The following is a 22,956-nucleotide window of genomic DNA, read 5'->3' on the forward strand; positions in this document are numbered from 1 at the left end:
TACTTCTCAGCTGAGTACTTAAACACAAGTATCTTGAATGGCACTATTTTTTGGAATCTGATTTTATTCTTCACTAGCCACTCTCAGTTCCTGGAAATAAATCATTATCGTCATTGCATAGTTAGGGAAAGACTGTGGGCATACGGAAATGTTGATTTAAGGTTAAAAAAAAACCACTTCCATCAAGTCAATTCTGATTCCTAGTGACCTTATAGGACAGAGTATAACTGGCCCATAGAGTTTCCAAGACTGTAAATCTTTACAGAAGCAGACTGCCTCATCTTTCTCCAGCAGAGCAGTTGGTAAGTTCAAACTGCCAACCTATAAGATAGCAGCTAAATGCTTTAACCACTGTACCATGAGAGCTCTTTGATTTAAGTTAAGATAGTTTAAACTGGGACTTTTGTCTTTAGGAAATTAGAATCTATTAAATTTATAAACACAAATTTTCATTTTCTAAAGCATGTTCATCCTTAATAGAAAACCAGTGTAAATAAAATTTGGATTGACCTCGGGGTGAGTCCACAGTCTGTAAACCCATAATGGGATTGAGTGTTCAAATGGACTGTCCTGTCATGCGTTACAGGTGCTGGGAACAGACTACTTTTTGGTCCCAGGACAGAAGGGAGTATCATCGTCTCACTTGGACACTAGCATGGTGCTAGGCAACATTTTGAAACAGGTCAACATTTTTCAGCACACTTTCCATAGTATTCCTGATGCTTCCTTCCACTGCTAGTAGCATTTCCTCAGACCACAATCCCCCAGTTTTCTTAAAGTTACTCTACATCTACCATTCTAAATCTATTGTTTGAGAGTAAGGTAGGTAAAATGATGTCCTTATCCTGAAAGAGTTCCAGCCTCAAAAATTATCTTTTTCCATATTATCAAACCTCTGTTTCTCTTAGTACAGCTCAATTCCTAGAGCTTAAGGAAAAGCAAACTGTGTTGGCATTGACCATGCCACTGTGTAAATTATTAATAGTCTTTTAGAAAATTCACTTTCTGAACAAGTGCGTCTTTTAAATCAGACAAGTTTCTAATGGGTGTCATTTGTGTTATTTCAGACCCTGTAGCAAGAAAGTAGGAGCTCAGGTGGCGTAGTGCCTGAGGCATTTGACTGCTAACCAGACGCCTGGCAGTTCAAACCCACCAGCCAGCCACTCCTTGGAAGGAAGGTTGGGCAATCTACTTCTGTAGTGATACTGCCTGGGAAACCCAAGGAGGGGTTGCTGTGAGTCACATTCAACCTGATGGCAGTGAGTTTGGTTTGGTTTGGTTTTTTTTTTGGTAGCAAGAAAGTAAGCACAAATCTGAACAATGCAATATGAGTACTAAACAAGAACTGTCACATCACAAATTAGATTGGGGGCACACACAGAAAGAACCAGGGGCAAATACAAAGCGAGTGCTAGAAGAGCACCACGGAGTATGACGTAGGAGCCCAGAGCGGAGTGAGGTTCTTTGCACAGTTCTCTGAGGGAGCCTGCATGAGTGAGGCTGTGGCATGAGGCTGGAATGGTAGAATTGAGGGTGAAGAAGAGTTAAAGCTATGAGAATAATGTAAGCAATGGGACACTAGTCCGGGGGAGTCTGCCCTCCAGGGAGGCCCCTGTTTCTGAAGAATTCTTCCACTGTGGAGGGAGGGAATATTGGAAATCAACACATAATGAGTATGTAGAGAATGCCCTGCATTTTGTGTACTTTAATTCTCCTAACAACCCTATGAGCAAGCATTTTAGAGAAGAAGAAATCAAGGATCAGCAAGAATTAGTAACTTGCCTAAAATCCCATGCTTGGTGAGTAGCAAAACCAGGACTGAAATCTTGATCTGCCTGATTCTAGAACTTGCACTGTTCCCATTGTACATCTCCCCCACCCCGCTCCACAGGGACTCCCAAATACCAGTAGAGATGAGGGTGGGGAAAGGGGAGGATGGGATGAGATCCTTAATAACCATGGGCCTTTTGTAAGTTGAAAATGATCTGTATGTGGATGGATACATATATTTAAACTATATATATATATATATATAGGTAGCCCAAACCTACTGCTATCCAGTCGATTCCAACTCATAGCGACCCCCATTGGGGATCTGAGGGTTTCTGAGGTGGAAAATATTTACGGAAATAGATTGCCCTGTCTTCCTTCTGCAGAGTGGCTGGTGGGATTGAACTGCCAACCTCTGGTTAGCAGTTAAATGCCTTAGGCACAGCACCACCAGAACTCCTTATAAAAACCAAACCAAACCCACGGTCATCGAGTCAGATCCAACTCATAGCGACCCCTCCTTGGGTTTCTGAGTCAGTATCACTATGGAAGTAGATTGCCCAGTCTTCCCTCCAAGGAGTGGCTGGCGGGTTTGAACCACCAGCCTTCTGGTTAGCAGTCAAATGCCTTAGGAACTACGCCACCAGAGCTCCTTGTATGTAGGTAGAAAAGGCTACTATTATTATGTTTCACAATAATAGTAGCATGATTAAAAGGAAACCTTCTGAACAGAAGGCTACTGATGCAGCCTCTAATTTTGAAACCAGTAGCAAATTGACTTATTTTTTAACCACTTTTTAGTTCATCAAAGATTTATAAATAAGATTTATTTTTTTTGCAATGTTTCTAGTTTTAACATTTTTAGGACTTTTCTGTCAAATGCACCACAGTGCTACCCACAAAAACCATTTCTTCCCCCCAGATAATAGATTCAGTCCTTTGAGTTCTTCCTAGTGTCCACTAGCTATGCAAAGGCATGAAGTTTCTCTTCATGTCCATCTCTTCCTTTCCACAAAGACCCACAGCCTTATGTCAGTTTGTGTCTGTTTGTTTTTAGGGATATGGAATGCTTTCTCCTTTTCGAGTAAGTGTTTAGGATTATCATTTTGTTGGAGGAGAATGACTTAGTTTGTTGTCACTAACATGCCTCCCCTTGGACTTAGGTTCTTGTTCACTCCTGTTAATTTAGCCTGAGTTATCAATTGAACACTTCCCAGACTCAAGATCTCTTCTGCTCTCCCATTGCTCGTTAGCACTTCCACCAAAGAATGGCCATGAGAAACTGAAGAAACCAAAACTAACACAAAGTACTTTAAAAAATGTTGTCATGGATAGAGGTTAAATTTGGTTGCAGGTGCACTCCCTAGCTCATTATATTGTTCAAAAAGTTCTTTTACCCAGGAATGGTATTAGAACGATTGGACCTTGAATCCCAAATAAGCTACTAAGAGACAGCTATAATCAAATCCTTTACATGATAGAATTAATTATTTATGGAAGGTGAGCATATGTGTTATCTTTCTGGACTGATTGACAAGTTGCATTTGATAAACTACATAACTAACTAATCCATTAACAATCATGATTGCATCAGCTAGTTAGACTTTTTTTTTTCTGTTTCTTTCATATTCAAACACTTCTTATTGTTAATTGTCCTCAAGTTGATTCTAACTCATGATGACCCATGTATACAAAGTGCAACTGCTCCATAGGGTTTTTTTGAGGCTGTGACTTTTAGAAGCAGATCACCAGGCATGTCTTCTGAGGCACCTTCTGAAGGGTGGGTTTGAACTTCCAACCTCTTGGCTCCTATTCCAGTGCGCACCTGTTTATGCCACCCAGGGACTCCATTCAAATACTAAGTGGTGACTTTCATATTTATAGTTAAAGATTCAGATTTGCAAACATCATTACAGTATTCCTACCCATCTTTCCTCCTTTTCTTTTTCCTTTTTCTTTGTTTGAAAGAATTACCATACTATTGTGATTGGATATAATGCCAAGGGATGTTTCTTCCCTTTTTCTGTCATTTCACAATAAACTTTGTTAGTTAGGAAACAAATCATTTTGTACATTATAAGTCACGTGGTATTAGATTCATTTTGGTGAAATTGAATTTACTCTGTTTCCTTACTGCTGGGGATATGAGCTTCCTGTATTGGACTCCTGCTCAAAGAGAGTGGCATAACTGGAAGGAAAAACTTTTTATTCTTTTATATACTGTACTAGGTGGAACTGCTGAAGGACAGAAGATTGTTCTCCTGTAAGAGAGCGGCATTCCACCCATAGTGGGGAAATCTCACACTCCAGGTCCTTTGACACATCACTGACTGTTAGAGAGCGTGGAGCCAGTGTTTACTGCTGGTTCTTGAGTGTTAAACAGCCCTCCACTGCTTTTATTGTACCATTAATTGCACTTAATGCAGCTGCATTTCTAGTACGCTTGGCTAGACTCTGAAAATTAAGTAGAGGGTACTTTGTTATAAAATTCACTGTAATGAGCTCTGGTGGGACAGGGTCTGTTAAGTTTGAAATTACCTCGGGCCATTTCTAAAGGACTTCTTAAAATATTTCACATCTATAAAAGTTTGTAACTAGATAAATAGCCATGGAGACTTTTAGCGCAGGCAGAGGGAAAACCACATTTCTCCTCAGTGCATCTTTGATAAAATATGAATGTTTTGAATATTTGAGAGCAGTGTTGATTTTCCTTGTTATCCTCTGCCTCCTGCATTTGCTAATTTCCAAGTTTTCCACTGTCAGTACATAAACTCTGCTTTAGCTGGTTTGTACCATGGGTCTTACAGAGAGACATTTTTTTTTTTTTTTAAACTTTTGAATCCAAATCATACATGGAACCAGAATAACTATAGGACCCCCCTCTGGGTGTACATAAATTGGTTCAAGAGAGGTCAAACCTCTAAGATCAAAACACTGAAGAGACAGCTGTAACTATTAGCCAATTAGTTTAATGTTACAACTACCAGGCAGTGCCTGAAACAGATTCCTGGTACCTGCCTAATAGATGCATAAAACGACTTTAATTCCCCTAGTATTCTTGGGCTAGATGAGTCCTGTAATGCTTTGCGGCTAATAAAATTTCAGATTGACTAATTTACCGGGTAGCTTTACCAAAACATCCAAGTAATCCGTACATACTCATTAGAGACAGGTCCTGAACAGATTCCCTCAGGACTGATTTGAAGAACCTTGCTGGGATCAGCCTCACTGAGCTTCAGATGCACTGGCACAAATCAGGTGGAGGATCTTCTGTGGTTTTAGTGCAGCAATTTATCTGAGTTTTGTAGTTAAAGTTTGAGCATGAGGTAATTAGAGCCCTCCAAGCTTGAAATTCATGAACCTTTTTCCCCTTTAATAGACTCTATGCAAGCTTGCCAAGCACAGTGTTTGACTGATATATATTGAGGCTTTGTTAAAAGCCTCTGGTCAAAATGTAGTTTTAAAAATTCAAAATCGGTTTTCTTTTATTTTTAGCTCTTACATGTGTAAACAGGGAAGATTGCTGTGTGTTATTACTGAGGGTCAGTCAGCAGTCTGTTGTGCCCTTTGGAAATATTCACCAGTCAATAATCAAATACACGGCAGCCGTGCAGCACCACACCTGCTGTCCAGATGGGTCTGACAACAAACACGGTGGCCAATCAGGACTGAAGAATAGATGGAGCAGGAAGCTGTGTGTCTGTTTGGTTTCCTCTGCTGTTTATTCCTTCTGGCAAAAATTGGAACCTTTATGCAGTAGTCAGTACTTGAGTGTATGTGTCTGCATTAGGAGGTTATATTTTAATTGACTTCCCAATACCTACCTACCATATGTATATACTATACGTGTATATATTTAGGAGTTAAGAATTTAAGTATTGGTTGAAAAATATGTATATAGACACACAAACACACACAACCCCCATGCAACCATACCACACAAGCTCTCTGCATTTACTCTCATAAAAGGTTACGTTAAGTATCCATAATATAGAGTCAAACTTCAGCTAGAGTTTTAAAGGTTATCATGTATTCCACGATAGCCTATCTCTAATAACCATGTCTGTTATCCCTATTTGTGAACAAGGCCATGGCATATAATTTACCAAATTTATAATTTGCTTATTTGTTTTATCATTAACAAATAATTCATAGAATACATGTTTTTGAGGAAGAGAATAGGAACTGACATTTAATGAATACCTTCTGTGTATAAGCAACTCTTCTAGGTACTTTACATACATACATTATCTCATTTAATCCTTGACCATCATTCTGAAGCAGGTTCCTCATTCTGGTTACTGTATTTCTCTGAGATATTCTAATAGCCATTGGTCACATACACCAAGGGAAGTGACAGACATGTTCTACTTGTGTAGTATTACCTTGATCACTTTCTTTAATCTCTATCATCAAAAGCATTTAACAGCATTCATTTTTATTTTGATACAGAGAGATTTTTAAAGATATAGATTCAAATCACATTTATTTATTGTTCATTTTTTCCTAGATATGTACTAAAAACTGTCTTAAACATTGGCCTTTAACCCTTGCCACAATCCTCTGGACAAGGCATTGTTATTTTACTTTACAGGCTAGGAAATTAAGACTTGGATGACAAGTACCATATCTGCTGTTCAAGCAGAGCTGAGTCTGGAAATCAAGACTTAAGCATTGTGTTCTTTGTCTGTCCCCCACTCCCATCTTTTTTTTTTCCCCCAACAACTTTATTAGTTTAAAATTGATGTAAAATAAGCTACACATAATTAAGATGTGCACTTTGATCAGTTTTGCCATACTTACACACCCCAGAAGCCACAACCACAATCAAGATGATGAACGTTGCCAGTGCCCCCAGTGTTTCCTCATAGCCCCTTTTATGGCCCTGAAATGCTGAGGTGACTACTGTATGACTTTCTGACATGATTAGTTTGCGTTTTTACTCCCCCGCCCCCCCCCCACACAATCTTTTTAATACTCCTAAATACTTAGAGGTTAGGATGAATAAAATTGTCAAGATCTTTTGAAGGACATTACAAAGGACAAAGCTATACATATGCTAACATACTAACTTGGTAAGTTCTTTCTAAAAAAGTAAAATGGTTACATGAAGCAAATAAACTGATTAAGACAATAAATAAAGCCTACTTTATATCTCAACTATTATGTGAATTTTGAAGAAAAAAATGAGATATTAGCAATGCTGCAAATTAATAGAAATAATGGCCCAGAAAAAAGAAAAGCGACCACATAGTCCCCCACCAGATGAGCTGTCTTGGAGAGAAACCAGAGAGGAGAGCTAAGGGAAACAAGTTGGGGAAGCTAAGGGAGAGCATTTGGAGTTCTCTTCTGAGGACCAAATATGAGGTTTGTGAAGACAGTATTTTTGAAGTTCTAGGGTAAATTGTCTTTCTCTTTTGTCACCTGGAAAATTCACCCTTCTTTAGTTATACCTGGCTGGATTATAATCTCTTGCAATAGTTTCCTATGGTTAGTTGATGGATTTTAGTTGTAGACAGTAAATACATATTGCTTTTGCGATCTAAGAGTTTTACAGACTTCAAAAACAGTGCCAGGTAACTCTTCTGTCTGTGACATTATAAAAGCCTTTGTCATGGAAAGTGATATAAGAACAGAAAAACTGGGCACTGATTGGACAGGAGAATGCATCGATGAGTAAAGTGATGGGTGAGGGGAAAGCCTCAAAATAGTATCATCCCAAAGTGTGGTCTTGTACAATTTATAACATTTGCTAAGGCTATATATGTGGGGTTTCATGTTTCTGTATTTTTTTATTCATGAATTTATCAGGAAAGTCACTCCAACAATGGAGACTGGGGTTTTTAGAAGGCATACTTGATTTCCTCATACACTGCCTGGTCCTGAGCCATCCGCATAATCGTTGCTGGATTTGAATCCATTGTTGCAACCACTGTGTCAATCCTTCTCATTGAGGGTCTCCCTCTTTTTCAGTGACCCTCTACTTTACCAAGCATGATGTCTCTTTCCAGGGACTCGTCCCTCCTGACAGCATGTCCAAAGTCTCACCATCCTTGCTTCTGAGGAGCATTCTGTCTATACTTCCTCCAAGACAGATTTGTTTATTCTTCTGGCAGTCTATGATATATTCAGCATTCTTTGCCAATGCCGTAATTCAAACACATCAATTCTTCTTCTGTCTTCCTTATTCATTGTCCAGCTTTTGCCTGCATATGAAGTGATTGATTTAATGCTTGGATTTTGCTTGATTCTTCCTCTTGGGGTATAAACATCCTCAAGTCATTAAAAAGATTTTTTTTTTGTTCTTCGCCTTGGGTATTTTCCTGTGACATTCGCTGCCTGCCAAGCCTTATGAACCTTTATTCTCCTTCCTTTCACTTCCACGTGGTTTTCACTCATTTACTTCCCAAGGTCTTCAGTGCTCTCCCATGATATTTGACTCGACTCCTTAAAATGTTTCACTCTTCCTCTTTCTAAGACATCACTGCCTCCTTGTTTACTTCCTACCCTCTGGCTCTTCATTCTCAAGTTCTTTGACCCCTTTCCCTTCCCTGTCTCCCTGTAAATGAATATGTACCCTAGGACTGGCCCCTAACTCTTCTCTCATTCTGCATATAGTTGCTTTCTCCACTGTGTCAATGAGGAGGTCAAGCATGCCCTCCAAACACTTTGGTTTCCATTCACTCTCCAGGTTTTCCCTCCCACCTCTGTGCTGAAGACTTAAAGCCAAGTCCTCTTCTACGCCATGCCTCTTCTTTCCTGAGTCTCAGACCCCTTGGAATCTCCATAGGCATGTCCTAAAGATACCTCCATTTCAACTTCTCATCTTTCCCTTAACGTCTTCTCTCCTTCCTAAATCTCCTATCTCAGATACCCTGGAATTCATACTTGATTCTTCCTTTTCCTTTACCAGTTCATCACAAAGCTCTCTCAACCTTACCTCTTAAAAATCTTTAGAATTTAACTTCTCTGTGCAGAATTACCAACTTATTTACTGAGATCAAGTCCTTGTCATTTCTATCCTGGACTATGCAATAACCATATTTTCAGTTTTCCTCTACGCATATTTCTACAAGGTGCATCACTGCCTTAGTGATATAACACATACAGGTGCTCATGTCTTTGACCTGCTCAGACTCTTCAAATGGAGCCCTATTGCTGTGGGTAAACTGTAAATTCCTGTGCAGTATCTGTAAGACCATTTATGACCTGCCCACAGCTGTCCTCAGACATTCCTTCCCTACCTTTGGCATCGCAGCAGTGCTCTCCTGTGTCTCACTCATTCTGTGTCCTTGTGTATTCTCCTCTCCCTGCCTCAACCACTCCTTCTGCCCTACCAATCCCTGGATTGTTTGCTTGGAAAATAGCTACTCATTTCTTACCCAAATACCCTCTTCTCTCTTCTATCTTTGAATTTCACTAGAGTTGTGCGGTCCTTTTTCCATGATCCTGCAAATAAACTATTATTTTATAACAGAATGCATTTCTCTCTCCTTGAGTGTATTGACCTCCTTGCTACTTCCTGAACCCAATAAGCATCTCTCATCTTAGATCCTTTATACTTTTTTTCCCCTCCATCTAAAAATCACATCATTCCCTCCCTTTACTCATGTCTCTGCTAAGGTATTACGTTCTCAGAGAGACTCCCTGATTGCCCTATCTAATACGGAACTCCCTGTAAGTGCCTTTCTCCTTTCTTACCCTTTTCCCCTATCTTTGTTTTTCTTGTTTTTGGTTGCCATCGAGTTGGCTCTGACTCATGATGACATTCTATATAACAGAACAAAATGTCGCCCAGTCCAGTGCCATCTTCATGATCATTGTTAAGTCTGAATCTATTGCTATAGCTTTATATCAGTCCATCTCTGTAGGGTTTCCCTTGTTTTCACTGATCCACTACTTTATCAGACATAGTGTTTATCACTAATACATGCATGTATTATTACCATTATTGTTTTTAGTATTTTTGCCTCACTCCCCAACTAAAATGCCAGGCTCATGCAGCAAATTTATCTGTCTGCTTTGTGTATTCTTCTATTCACTATTACTAGAAGAAGGCACTTAGTAGGCCCCAATATTGAGATGAATTCTTGAACTGCAGTCTTTCAGTAATGTAATACCTGACACAGAGTGAACATTGCAGTAAAGGCTTACTAAAATAAGGAACATCGAGTATGCATTTAACTGTGGTTAAATAAATTCCCTTGCCTGAACCCACCAAACTGGAGACCAGTGGCTTTCAGGAAGAGAGAAACAAGACAGCTGGAAGACAAATAAAAATGACTGGCTAGTGGCAGAGTCCGTTCTCATCAGAATCCTGGTTCAATTATTCAGTTCAGATTTTTGGCAAGTGATGCAGATTCTTTTTCAGAAAACGTTGATTGATTGCACAGTTGTACCCACTTCATTTGCAAACCTTCATTATCTCTTTTTCGTTTCCTCCCTCTGTCTGCATTTAGAAGGGGAGGAGTAGTGTATAATTCCACAAGGCAATTTTTGTGAATAAACCAGCTAACTGGCTGCTTCTTTCAGTCTCACAGTCTCCGCACAGAATGCAAGTGTCTTCTTTAGTTATGTATTCTCCCTTGACTGAATCGCCTTGCATTTATTCATTCAAGGACTCATTTGATTGCTTGTCATTCAGTGGATCATTCATTCAGTCCCACTAAGTGCTGGGCTGGTCCAGGGTATATGTGGAGGCTTGGCTCTTGTCTGAAGCCAGAGTTCTTGACCTGGGTCTATAGATGGGTTTCAGAGGCTCTCTAGAATTTCTGTAATTATACAGTGAAACCCGTGAGATCTGGACTTCAACGGGACTACCTTGTTTTCCTGGGTCTTACAAGTTTTCACTTTTGACAGGTGCAGTCTTACCAGTTTTCTTTTGTTCCCTTTAGTGGAAAATATTTGAGTTTTCCTTCTCTGACAGGTTTTCACCTTATCTAGTTCTAGCTTTTATATATTTTAATATATATATATATATAAATTTTTGTGTTTGACTCTTGCATTAAGAAGAGAGCTTGCCTAAGAGCTCTGTTATTCAGAGGAAGAAGCACATTAGGAGCCTTAATAGAGAAATGCTTGAGCTCAACTTTGGATGTAAATAACATATCCCCACAGTTATCTTTTTGTCCTTAATACATTTCATGGTGGTGATATGACAGGGAATGGGAAAGCATATGCTTGTGCATGTTCTTAACTCTGTATCTGACAGTGTTATCAGTCTGTTTACTGATTTGTATACTCCAAACGGTACTCATTTTCTTATTCAGTTTCTAAAACTGGCCTAAAGCATAGACTCTGCAGCTTCCCAAGAGGAAGGCAGCAACAGTTATGTTGGATGGAGGATGCAGACCCTGATCTGCTCACGTAAGCAAGCCTTACCTCCCGCTTAGTTACCGTTGATAATTGTATGTGCTTTTGTTTATCAGATGAAATGCGGTGGGGAAACAAGAGCTAGTTTTGGTTGCCACTGTAGGTAGGTAGCTATGTATGTTTATTTAATCGAGTTATGTCTGAGGCATTCAGTATCTTAAAACAAATGCCAATTACTGCTAGAATAGGGCATGAGTGAATCCTTCCAAAGAAAATTCAGTGGACAGTTGCTGACATTCAGTGAATTGCTGGCTCTCTGCCCAAGTATGTGTGAAACGTTTGCATTGTTTTGAGGCTCTGATTATAGGCTGGCTCACAGGCTTTGTGGTGACACTGTAGATTGGCCATCAAGCCAGAGGAAAGGAACATTGCACAGGGAAAAGTCCTAATGTTACTACTGAAATTGGGATAAAGCTTATTCATTTAGAAAAGTCATCTTTGGCCCAGCCTTAGCTTTTCATAACAAGGAGCAGGGCGTTGGCATGTACTCACTGCCTTCTATGGGCCGGACACTGTGCTCTAGAACGTTCATTCATTCATAAGTATTTATTGTGCCCTCTGTGTGCTGGGCCCTCTGGTAGGGTTTTATGTCCTCTGCTAGGGTTTTCACAGTGCAAACAATGATGCCCCTAGCTTGTGAAGGTAACATGCTAGTGGAAAAGACAGACAGAATACAAGTTATATAAGGAAAATTAAAGCAGAGTGAGGAGCTCATGCCCCAAAATACTCAAACCTGCTGCCATCAAGTCAATACTGACTCTTAATGACACTGTAGGGCAGAGAACAACAATTCCATAGAGTTCCTAAGTCTGTACTATTTATGGAAGAAGACTACCATATCTTCCTCCAGCAAAGAAGCGAGTAGATTTAAACTGCCAACCTTTCAGTTAGTACTTGAGCACTTTAACCGCTGTAACACCAGAGTTCCTTGTCCTCACTGTAGCTCTCAGAGGCATTAACCCCCTTTACAGAAGGAGAAATTGAGGTCCACAAAGCCTACTTTGTCCAAGGAAACTAAGCTAATTAAAGATAAACAGAGGATTTAAAACTTGTTCTGTCTGACTCCAAAATCCAAATCCTTTTCTCTGTGTAGACATGTCTTCCAATAATATGACCCTTCCCATTGATCTCTCCCTGTACACACAGAGAGCTGACACCATCCTGGGAACAAGTCACTGGTCTTTAAAGTAAGGGACCTGAGTCATGAGGGTCTCCTTCAGAACTCCCCGGTGAAATGACATGACAATCTGGTTGGTGACTCAGTTTCTTTGCATATGCCACTCTGGGTACTGTGATGTCTTTATGTATTTTAGGGGTTTTGATGCAAGCAGTAGCATTCATGTAGAGTGGGGTAGTAAAGAGGCAAAATTGTGAAGCCATTGTTTTCAGACAGTGCTGAGTGGACCTTGTTCCTCTTGGGTGTAAGCATATAGCTGTTAAGGGACAGTGTTGACCTCCAAGAAGGCACTGTAGTAGTGGCAGGATTCAGTCCAGGGAGTGTCTAACAGAGTATGGAGGTCCATTGGTATATGCCTAAGGAAAAGCAAGTTAAAGCAAAGTAGGGTGGTAACCTTGGAACCTTGCATGAGTAGCTGTGTTAAAAGTGCCTTTGCCCTGGGTTTTATGTCTGGCCATTGAACCACCAGGGATCTGACTGTTGGATATCATTGTTCAAGTAAGCTCACTCTCCATACTCTAGATTCTGAGGCCTTTCCTGACTCCATTTTATCTCCTCCCCATCCTGAGCTGGTAATTGCACACTTATTGCATTTTATTCATTTGCTTATATGTCAGTGTCCCCACTAGACTGTGATCACCTGAAAGGTTAGGACTGTGCCTTTTAATTTTTATGTCCTTTGTCATAGTGCCTCAACATATGTGTTGCACAGATGCTTTTACCTTTCTTTTACTGGTATACAAAGCATCTGGAAGTGGAAATGGGAGCCTGGCTTGCATCTTCAGCACTTATGTCAACGGCTTAGTATCTCTCATAAGTGCATGCTCAATTTTGGACGAATAGATACAATACCATAGCCTAAGATGGTTGGGCTTTGAACCATCCATTTTGAAATTGGTAAGAGTGACTTTTCCATAGGAGATACTGCTATAAGCAGAGCATTGTGTCCTTTGGACCAATACCTCACTATTTCATAGAACTGTTTATATTGACTTTTCTTTTGGCAGAAATAAAGTCACTGAATACAGTGCCAAGCATTAGCATGATCCAAAAGTGAGTGAGTGAGAGAGAAAGAGAATATCTTTACATATATATATAAAGGTGAACAGGAGAGATAATAGGGAGAGAGCAAGAAACATTATCTTCTTTCACCCACAGCCACACACACTACTTCCTACACATCCAATGATCTTAGTTCCCTGTTGAATCAGTAGCCCTATGAAAACCCAGTGAGTGGGTGGAGTATTAGGCTAGCAGTAATAAGGTTGTGCTGACTTACCTCTGCATTTGTAGCAGATGTTAAAAATGTCATAACATGAACCTTCGCGATCAGATGGAAAGAAAATCAAGGTAACTGATGTGGATCTCTTTCTTTTACCAGCAAGTATTGACTACATGATTCAGTGATACTCTCTACCCCCTTCTTACATCATGACACTAACAGTTTGAGTACCCCTGAGGCCAGAAGTGAGGGCAGTAGGAAGTACTCATCTAAAAAGCTTTTGTGACAGTTTTCGAAATGAAGATATAATAATGCTTTTTCTTTTTTCCTTTTTCTTATGGGAGCACACTAAACTAACTCCCAATAAATATTGAAATTTCTCACTTTTTTTTTTAACATACTGTAGGGGAGATAATTTCTGCCAATTAAAGGACAAGTTAAACTTTCCAAAAGTTGGTGCTATATTCACATCCCAATTTGATGTATTCTTTCAATTTCTCTGTTTGAAAATGGTGGTCAGAGAAAACTTGTTTTTTTCTGTGAACTGTGTGCTTAATTCATGAGATGTTACTTTCTTGGAAATAAATGGTCATTGGAATTTAAGCACAACAATAACAGAAGAAGAAGCTCAAATCTCAAGCCTGAAGATTATACTCAGAAACCTGGACAGTTTTCTCTATCAGGAGCATATTCAGGCTTTATGAGGCCCACTCTGTGTAAGTGCCTGGATTCTTCTATCATACAAGACTGTCTTGCAGTGCACTGCAAGTCTGACGAAGTAGGTTACATCCCAAATATATAGCATAGTGCTTAAGCCACAGAGTGAGGCTTAAGACCTGTTTGCTGTCATAGGCATGAAGCCAGAACAAATTAGTTTATATTTTCTTTCTGAGTACATGTTACATAAGAATCAAGACTGCCACTCTATGAGTCCCATAGTCTATATTCTTCATTTTGAAGTCACTTTATCATTCTTAAAAACTCCCCAGTTTCAGTGGGGGTTGCAATCCAACATATCCCAAATCTCTGCTAGGAGCCCCAAAACAGTAATTAGCTAGGGTCCATATTCTACTTTTATTTATTTATTAGAGAAAATTGACATTTTCTTCTCTATGGAAAAACTAAACCTATGGCTGTTATGTTGATTCCAACTAAAACTGACCCTATAGGACAGAGTGAAATTCCCCATAGGATTTCCAAGGCAGTAAATCTTTGCTGAAGCAGACTGCCTCATCTTTCTCCCACAGAGTGGCCAGTGGATTAGAACCACTGATCTTTCAATAAGCAGCCAAGTACTTAAACTCTGTGCTCCTTTCAGTATGGAAAGGGAAGCAATGTAAATCATTAACTTTAAACTTTGTATCCAAAGTCAATCCCTGTAACATCAAGTTTGTTGTTGTTGTTGTTATGTGCCATCGAGTCGGACCCGACTCATAGTGACCACTCCTTGGGTTTCCAAGGCAGTATCACTACGAAAGTAGATTGCCCCATCTTCTTTCTGAGGAGTGGCTGGTGGGTTTGAACCACCAGCCTTCTGGTTAGCAGTCAAGTGCCTTAGGCACTATGCTACCAGAAGCTAATAAACACATTGAGGAAAGACTTAGATATGTTTTCAGACTTTGGTCATTGATAACTGTCCTCTCTTTTTATACATTGTTATTTTGAAGTGATTGGAAAAGATTTAGGAATAATTACCATTTGGGCTTGTAATGATTGCTTCTATAGTACCAGGCATGTAAGGCATGCTCTGGTCAATAGCATGCATCTCTCCCTCTATGCAATCTTGCCTTCCCTTGAGGATTTTCCTTATATGCTCCAATCCTCCCTCCCTGGTTCAGATGATGGATCATGCCTGAATTTTTCTGAGGTTTCCATCCTCAGTGATGTTGATAGTTAGGGCTTCATCATTCCTTCAGGTGCTGTCATTCCAAACAGTGGCTTAACCCACTGCCTTAAGAATTTCATTGTCAAAGTGAAGTGTTCTTCCCATGGGTTCTCCCATGAAGAATGTTAATTACCCTATATGTAGCCCTTGTGAGACTAGTGCAGTAGTTCCTATAGTGACTACTAGATTGTTGGAGAAGGGCAATGTTTTCCCTTTCTCCAGGTACAGCAGATAGCTAGAAACTCTGATTACCTTCAATTCAAAAGGAAAACTGGAAGTACAAAGTGAATCTTTAAAAGGGACAATGTCTGCTAAAAAGAAGTGCTTGTAATTGGTCGCTAATCAAATACATGGAAACATTGGCAATAGTTATTATAGTAATACCAGGTACTATTTCACATCTGTAGGACTTTGCAATTTTGGTGTGAAAAATTTGAAAAATTTTCAAAAGTTATGTGAATAATATTTGATTCTTGGAAGATGAGAAGTGTGTGATAAACACCTCATTGACTAAACAGATCTATTGAACTAGACTTTTGTATGTTTTCTCATTAGTTCTTTACTAATAGAAGCAATGTAAACTTGAATCTTTGAGAAAGGTAGATATGATGTGTTTTTCTAAAATTCAGCAATTCATTATCCATCAACTAACGAAGCCCATAGCTGTGGTGTTGATTCTGACTCAGTAATAACTGTTAATACTTCCATAGTCATATCTTCTTAATGTTTTCCCATAATGAATTCAACCCATTCTTAAATATTAGAAGAAATTTAAATATATGCTACATCAAAGAATTTTGAATCAATATAGACTTGTTAAAATTTCAATTATATCATTGGATTAAATATTTTTTGTATAAATTGGTAGTATAATGTGTTAATGAGTCCTAGAATATGAATTATGAAAATGTGTTTATTTTATTTTTAAATATCTCCTAAATAAGAATTTAAACATGAATCTAGTATGTACATGCTCCCACATACAAGTATGTTTTGTTTTTTTTTCCATGGATTTATTTTTAGTTAGGCATTCCGGTTGGGAACTCTTTTGCCTGTTTCTCTATCTGGCCTGCCTACCTTTTAAAAGACAAAAATTAATCTTAATGAAAGCACATTGAAAAAGAATTGTTATTATTTGCTTTCAGATATTTACTTAATGCATTTGAGTGGAAACTGCACATAGAGTAGTTTGTGACAATAGGGTTTCCCTTACACTGTTGCTGTGTTGGTTAAGCTGGTACCTAGCACTAATTGTTTCCTCTTACCAAACCCTGAAATGCACCCAGTGTCTAAAGCACACACAGACACCAAGGAGGTTAGGGTTGAAAGGACACAAGTTGTGAATGTGGATATTAAACAGAATTGTGAGAACCTGTTTCAAAATAATGATTTGGTCCCATATTAAATGCAAACAGAGCAAATTTTACTTTGAGAAACATAGACATACATACACAAAGATTACCACACACAAACACATGCATACACACATGTATCTTATACTTCTGAAGCTCCTAGGAAAACCCTGTCTTCTTTGGCCCTACAGTGAGGGATGCTAATTGAGATTCTTCCAGGGAAATCCCATTTCTTTTTTTTCGGTAGCCATGAAAGACTCATTAAGCATTCTGTACTCCGTTCTTTCCCAGACCCTGACTTTGCTTAGCCCAGTTGCTAAGGCCTAGGGTGCAGTGTCTGAGGATTCCATTTGGCATGCCCTTTAGTCCTCCCTTCCTCCCAAACGTAGTGTGGGAAGGGATTCTTGTCCCTTGGATGAGGGATTCACGGGGCAGCCATAAAAGTAATAGCTGGAGAGGCGACCTGGTTTCTCACTTGGCAAATGATTCCATTCTTGAAACACTATCTGCAGAACTTTAAGCCAACATGCCAGTCATGTGCCACACTGCTTCCCACTGTAGGGGTCAGGTGGGAGTGAGAAAATACTCCTGAATGGTCTTCTCTATCTGACTATGATTATTTTCCCTAATAATATAATCCAGTGGAAACTCTGTCTCTGTTTCACTCATGTTCACCTTGTAATGTCTTTTGAAGTGACCTCTTGAATAAGGAGCACCTTTGTGTCTCCCTGCCCGTAGTCCACCTTCCTATTGTGAATTGTTCTGACAAGGGATTGGGCCAGCTCCACCTGCTCTGGAAGTGGGGGTAGGGAGGGTTCTGAAGGAAAAGGGCAATGCAGGACACAAGGCATGTAGGGCTCGTGACTTTTCTGCCTTTCATTATGTGTGTCCACTGAGCTGTCCTGTTTCTGTTTTGTAATGGGTTCTTCTGTGGCATGCTGACCTTTTGGCTGAATAGGTCAAACTCCCACTGAGCTCTCATCCTCAGCCTTCCTCACGTTTGTGCATCCCCAAAGGTGACGAGCACTGGTTAAGAATATGACTGGGAGTGTGCGGTATATTTCCCAAAAGAGTGATTGTCTTTTACTACCCTGAATTAATTCTCAAAGACCACAATTTGAGGTTATGCTGAAGAGGCTAGATTAGAACATTTTTGCTGACATTGTTAAGGGACAAACCAATTTTTCAGGTACATGTTTCAGATTGTGGTTTCCTTCTATGTTTCTACTTCTTAACAAGAGAAAAGCCAAATGCACAGTCCAAATGATTTGTCACATAACTTTGTATTTCTGAAAGGGACAATCAAAATTTCTTTAGTTAATTTTTAAAAATCCTTCTTCCTATTTATCACTTACTTTTAAAGTCTGTTAAAACTCTAAGTGCTTTATTTTGTAAACATGAGATAGTGGTGTTTGTTGATAGTTATATGCTGACCTAGATTTGTTTGAAATTGCTTAACATTTTCTTTTGGACTATTTATTAGTCCAATGCTTCACTAGTTTTATAACACTACATGACAATAGCTAGCTATTTTCAACATCACAAAAGCATGTGCTAAATGTACATTGAATCATATTTGAAGGTGAATTACTATGGTTTGATCTTTGTTTTCTTTTACCAGTTTATGTAAACCAATGCAGTTCAAAACTCATGCCTCAACATCAGTAAGTTAGTGAAAGGGAATCACACATTCCATTTATTTAGCAAAGCCCTGTGCATTGTTTGGTTAATTATGTTCTTTACATTTGAAAGTGTAGTTTCTTTAATTGAACAAAGAACTAGAATATGTCAGTAGATCAGATTAAACAAAAACAATAACCTATTCAGTAATAGCATTGTTTCTAGGCTACAAGGTATTTTCAGAAACTGTCAGTTTCCAAATTACAAAAATCTGAGAGACTTTCCTAAGAAGCTGTTACCTTTTTTGAGGATGATGTGTCTCATTGTGGATATGCCCATTAAATTTTTCTTTAGACATCAATGATCTCTATAAACTCAATGAGATTGATATGAAAATAACTGTATTTGCATTGTTCTTGAGTTATCAGATTATTGTCTGAGTTCTCAAAAAGCCAAATATGACAGCATAAAAAGGACAAGATAAGAAGCACATATTTAACATGTATTCATTTACCAATAGTGCTAGTGTTAGAGCTAGGCTCCTACCAAGGCCATAATGGGCTCCTGTTTAACATATTTATGTTGGTTGTAAAATTAGGAACTGTCATTACAGCCCCATATCACCTGCATAAGTGCAAAACATATAAATCACTGAGAAGTTCCAGTGCCATAAAAATGCCATTGAATAGAAGAGCATGAAACTACTTACAAGTTACTTGTATATTATGCTAACATGTACTGGGATGCACACTCAGATTTCTAGAGCATTTGAAGAACAAAGAATAACTATGCACGTAGGACACATGGATGTAAGTTCTGGTGAAGACAAATGGGAGCCACTGGCTAACTAATATGTTCTTTCAATAAAACTATTATTTGTTTATATGCAACTTTATTTTTTTTTTTAAGAGAAGAGGCTGAATCTTGAGTGGGGAAAGGCAGGAAATAGAAAGACCCTAATTGTCCGTGCTTGTATAATCCTCATAGCACTCACTGAGGTCAGCTGTCTCCATAATTCTAGAAGGCAGTTTAGCCACCATCTGTTGTTATTGGGGTGTGCCTCTTAAACCTTCTAGTAAATGAACCTTCTTCTTGCATTTCCTATGTTGTTTTAGAGTCCCTCTGTAGGTTGGGAGCGTCTACTCTCCTGGCGGCCTCTTAATCCAGTGCTTTCTAGGATAGTTTAAGTTCTCTAAAATCAGTCCATTTGGTTTTGTGAGATGTGATGGTTTATTTTGACCATTGTAATTGGAAGTCCCCAAATGCTCCAAATTGTAAACTATTAATAAGCAGCTTTCTGAATCATAATTACTGCCTCAAACACAGAAAGTGGACACTTTAAAAGTTTTTCAACTTCTCCCTTCTCCCTCTCAAAGCTTCCCATCCCACAATCTTTAAAAAAAAAGCTGCAGATTTTATTCATGTGGGATCATTTGCACCAAGCTACCATAATGTGCAATTAACACTCTAGAAACTGAAAACAGTATTCATCAAGACAGCTGCATTATCAAAATTGCCAAAGGAGTTTTGAAAGGAGTAATGTGCATGTTAGAATAGGAAATTAATCAGAAACACGCACACACTAGTACTGTCTTAAGTGTATTTGAATATTAAACTTTGACAATGTATGCCTTTACTTATATTAAAGATTAATCTTAGGGTAGAAAAACTGATTTTTCTATATTACAATTAATAGTTGTGGGTTTTGCTTCTGAAACAAATGAAAAGGTTGGAGTACAGCTCTCCAAGATCCCTTCTAGCTAAAATATTCTTTGATAGTAATCATTCTTCAATTATACTTTATAAATTTTTCCATTGGAAAAAATGCTCTTTTTTTCTTGCCAGTAATAACGATACTAAACACCCATGCCATTTTCAAAGTGCCTTTCAAACATCACAGTAACTAACTCACAATTGCAGGGGCAAATGCCCTATTTTTGCACGGCACAATAATCATAAGTGCATTTATATTATCCCTACTAAGCTATGGATCCAACTGACTGACTCAATAACTGAAACGTAACAGTTATCTCAGCAGCATTTCTGCTGGAATTTTCTTGTCAACTAGCTGAAAGTGGTTTTAGGAGTAAGAAAGCAAAGGAATTTGATTTCATTTTCAGTTTGTAATATCTGGATTTGAAGGAGCATAAGTTTGTAATGAAATTTTTAAGGAAAGCAGAAAGACATGGAGAGCTTACTTGTTAAAAATATAGAAAATATCTAAATATTTTTATAAATAACTGTAAATAAAACCAATTTTCATGATCTTGAGAGTTGAAAGAGAGAGAGACAAGGAAGAAAGAAAGAAGAAAAGTGCCTAGAAAATAAATTTAAAAGCAAATTAGGACCACATGCAAAACAATTGGAAGGAAAAGACTCTCAATTTTGGATCCTGTGAGCATCTTGGTTTAAGCCCACATTTTTAAGGTTGCGGGGCTCCTTGGGTGGAAGGTACCTACGAAGCATAGTTACACAAGGAATGGGACTGATTGCTACTTAGTAGGAGAACCAGGGATATTCTGTACTCCAGGTAAGGAATAGTCACCAAACTGTATGAGGGATATTTAGGTAAGAGCCCATGTGGGCTTCTTATCAGTTTTGTAGGAATAATTAGTTATACATGAATATATACGTGAATATTCAGTAAAAATTTAATCCAGCCATCCTGAGACTCTTATGCTGCTACAAATGGTCATTAATGAAAGTTTCTTAATGCAATTTGATAATATCTGACATGCTGTGGTTATTAAATTTGATAAAGCTATTGCATTAAAAAAAAAAACAAAACTTTCCTGTTAGTTTGATACTCTAGAGGATTTGGAAAGTTTAGGTTTCTTTGAGGGGGGAAAATAAAGTCAGTGTATGTATAATTTAAAATGTCAATATTTCAATTTTAAGAAACATATTTTACTAGTTAATTTTTTAAGGAAATTTCAACCTTTGTATGTTTTTGATCCAGTAGAGGAAAAACAATTAAAAGTGAAAATTTTAAAAAAGAAGAAAAAAAAAAGGATGCATGTGTTTCTTTTAAATGCTTCTAGAATTGAAAATATATCCTAAGCTCTGCTTATGCTCAGGCAACTCAGAATCCAAATTAACACTGGGCGGTGGTTCTTTCACATCTCATTGATATAGTAACTAACTAGTACTGTAATTAGAAATAAATTAAGCTGAAGGTGTGAAACCTGAGCTCCAACTTAATTTTTCTTTTTTCTTTCTTTTCTCTTCCCCCTTCCTTCCTTCCTTCCTTTCTTCTCTCCTCCCTTCCTTTTTTTTTTTTTTTCTTTAAGTTATAGGTGCACAACGAAGGAGAAGCCCCAGTGCACTAGCCATTGAAGTATTTGAAGCACACTTGGGAAGTCACATATTACAGGTACCTTAAAAAAAAAAAGCTTGCTTATATTTTACCAAGAAATATCCATATATATATATATATATAAAACGTTTGTATTTTTTTAATTTAGCTATGCATTTAACTGTTATTTCATATTGGCTTTATGAAATTCTTATGAATTCATTTTTTCTTCTTTTTAGAAAGCCATCCCTTGAGAGCATATTAATGAGAAAGGGAGGGCAAGTATTATTTGTGCTGTGATAATTTAGATGAGTTGCACTATTTAGTTGACGCTCAGTGTATAGTAGCTGGCTGTTTCCAGAATGATTGTGTGTGCACTGTTTGTAAGTGGATATATGTGTCTTTTAGAGCTACATATTGTTTTTGGAAGAGCAAAGTTATGTTGTGAAAGTAATGTGACATTTTTATGTGTTGTCAAGTTTCAATTGTTCTTTGCTTGAGTTTGTATTCTCAAGTGCTTCCACTCTTAGTGTTTTCCTCCTCAAATTAGAAAATTTCTCAAGATGAAATTTTAAAGTATATTTTTAAGTAAAAGAAGACAAATGATTATAATTGCTTTAGCCAATGAAGTTCATGACAAATAAACATGAGGCTTACTAGGATGGAACTGCAGTTCTTTATCTTAGAGAAGATTCATCCCAAACTTGGCATCTTGCTTATTTACTAAAAACTATTTTTCACAAGACCTTGCCAGTAATGTTCTCCTTCATCTATGGGTTATTATTCTACATTGTTTCTGCTTTCAAGATAAATGCTTCCATGGCCAAACATACTTTTCACTATGTAGGATGGATTTTTTAACATGATCTTAGAGAAGTAGACATGTTTGGAATATTTAGGCAGCTTTCTATATTTTGAAATCATGGTTGTATTTTTCTGAGATAAACTTTGAGATAAAAATAAACTCCAGATTCCTGTCCATTCAGAGTTTTAAAATGGCCCCTATGGTGCTTTTATTTTCTAGGCAGCCAAAGTAGTATTGAATCTAGCATATTGTTCCCTAGTGTGTAACCTAGAAAAGTCTTATCACCAGATCCTCTCTTTTTTAAAAAAAAGGTCCTGGTCAAATTTCAGGAGTTTCCCAAAGCAGTGTCTTAGAGTTTCAGAATCATTTGAGACACATATTCAAAGCATGCATTCCTGGGCCTCATTCTGGACCTACTGAACCAAAATCTGTAGGGTACAGTCTAGTAATTTATGAAT

The 22,956-nt window shown here is 38.1% G+C and overlaps 1 protein-coding gene across 1 annotated transcript in view; it reads left to right on the forward strand.

The window, feature by feature from the left end:
- Positions 1-22,956, forward strand: part of NPAS3 (neuronal PAS domain protein 3) — a 1,311,878-nt gene that overhangs the window by 628,032 nt on the left and 660,890 nt on the right. The window contains exon 4 of the mRNA XM_007938532.1: positions 21,695-21,771. Within this exon, the coding sequence (XP_007936723.1) occupies positions 21,695-21,771 (77 nt within the window). The remainder of the gene's footprint in view (positions 1-21,694; positions 21,772-22,956) is intronic.

The sequence above is a fragment of the Orycteropus afer genome, unplaced genomic scaffold, assembly GCF_000298275.1.
Source record: "Orycteropus afer afer isolate SDZICR_OR568_19922 unplaced genomic scaffold, OryAfe1.0 scaffold00051, whole genome shotgun sequence".
NCBI lineage: Eukaryota > Metazoa > Chordata > Mammalia > Tubulidentata > Orycteropodidae > Orycteropus > Orycteropus afer.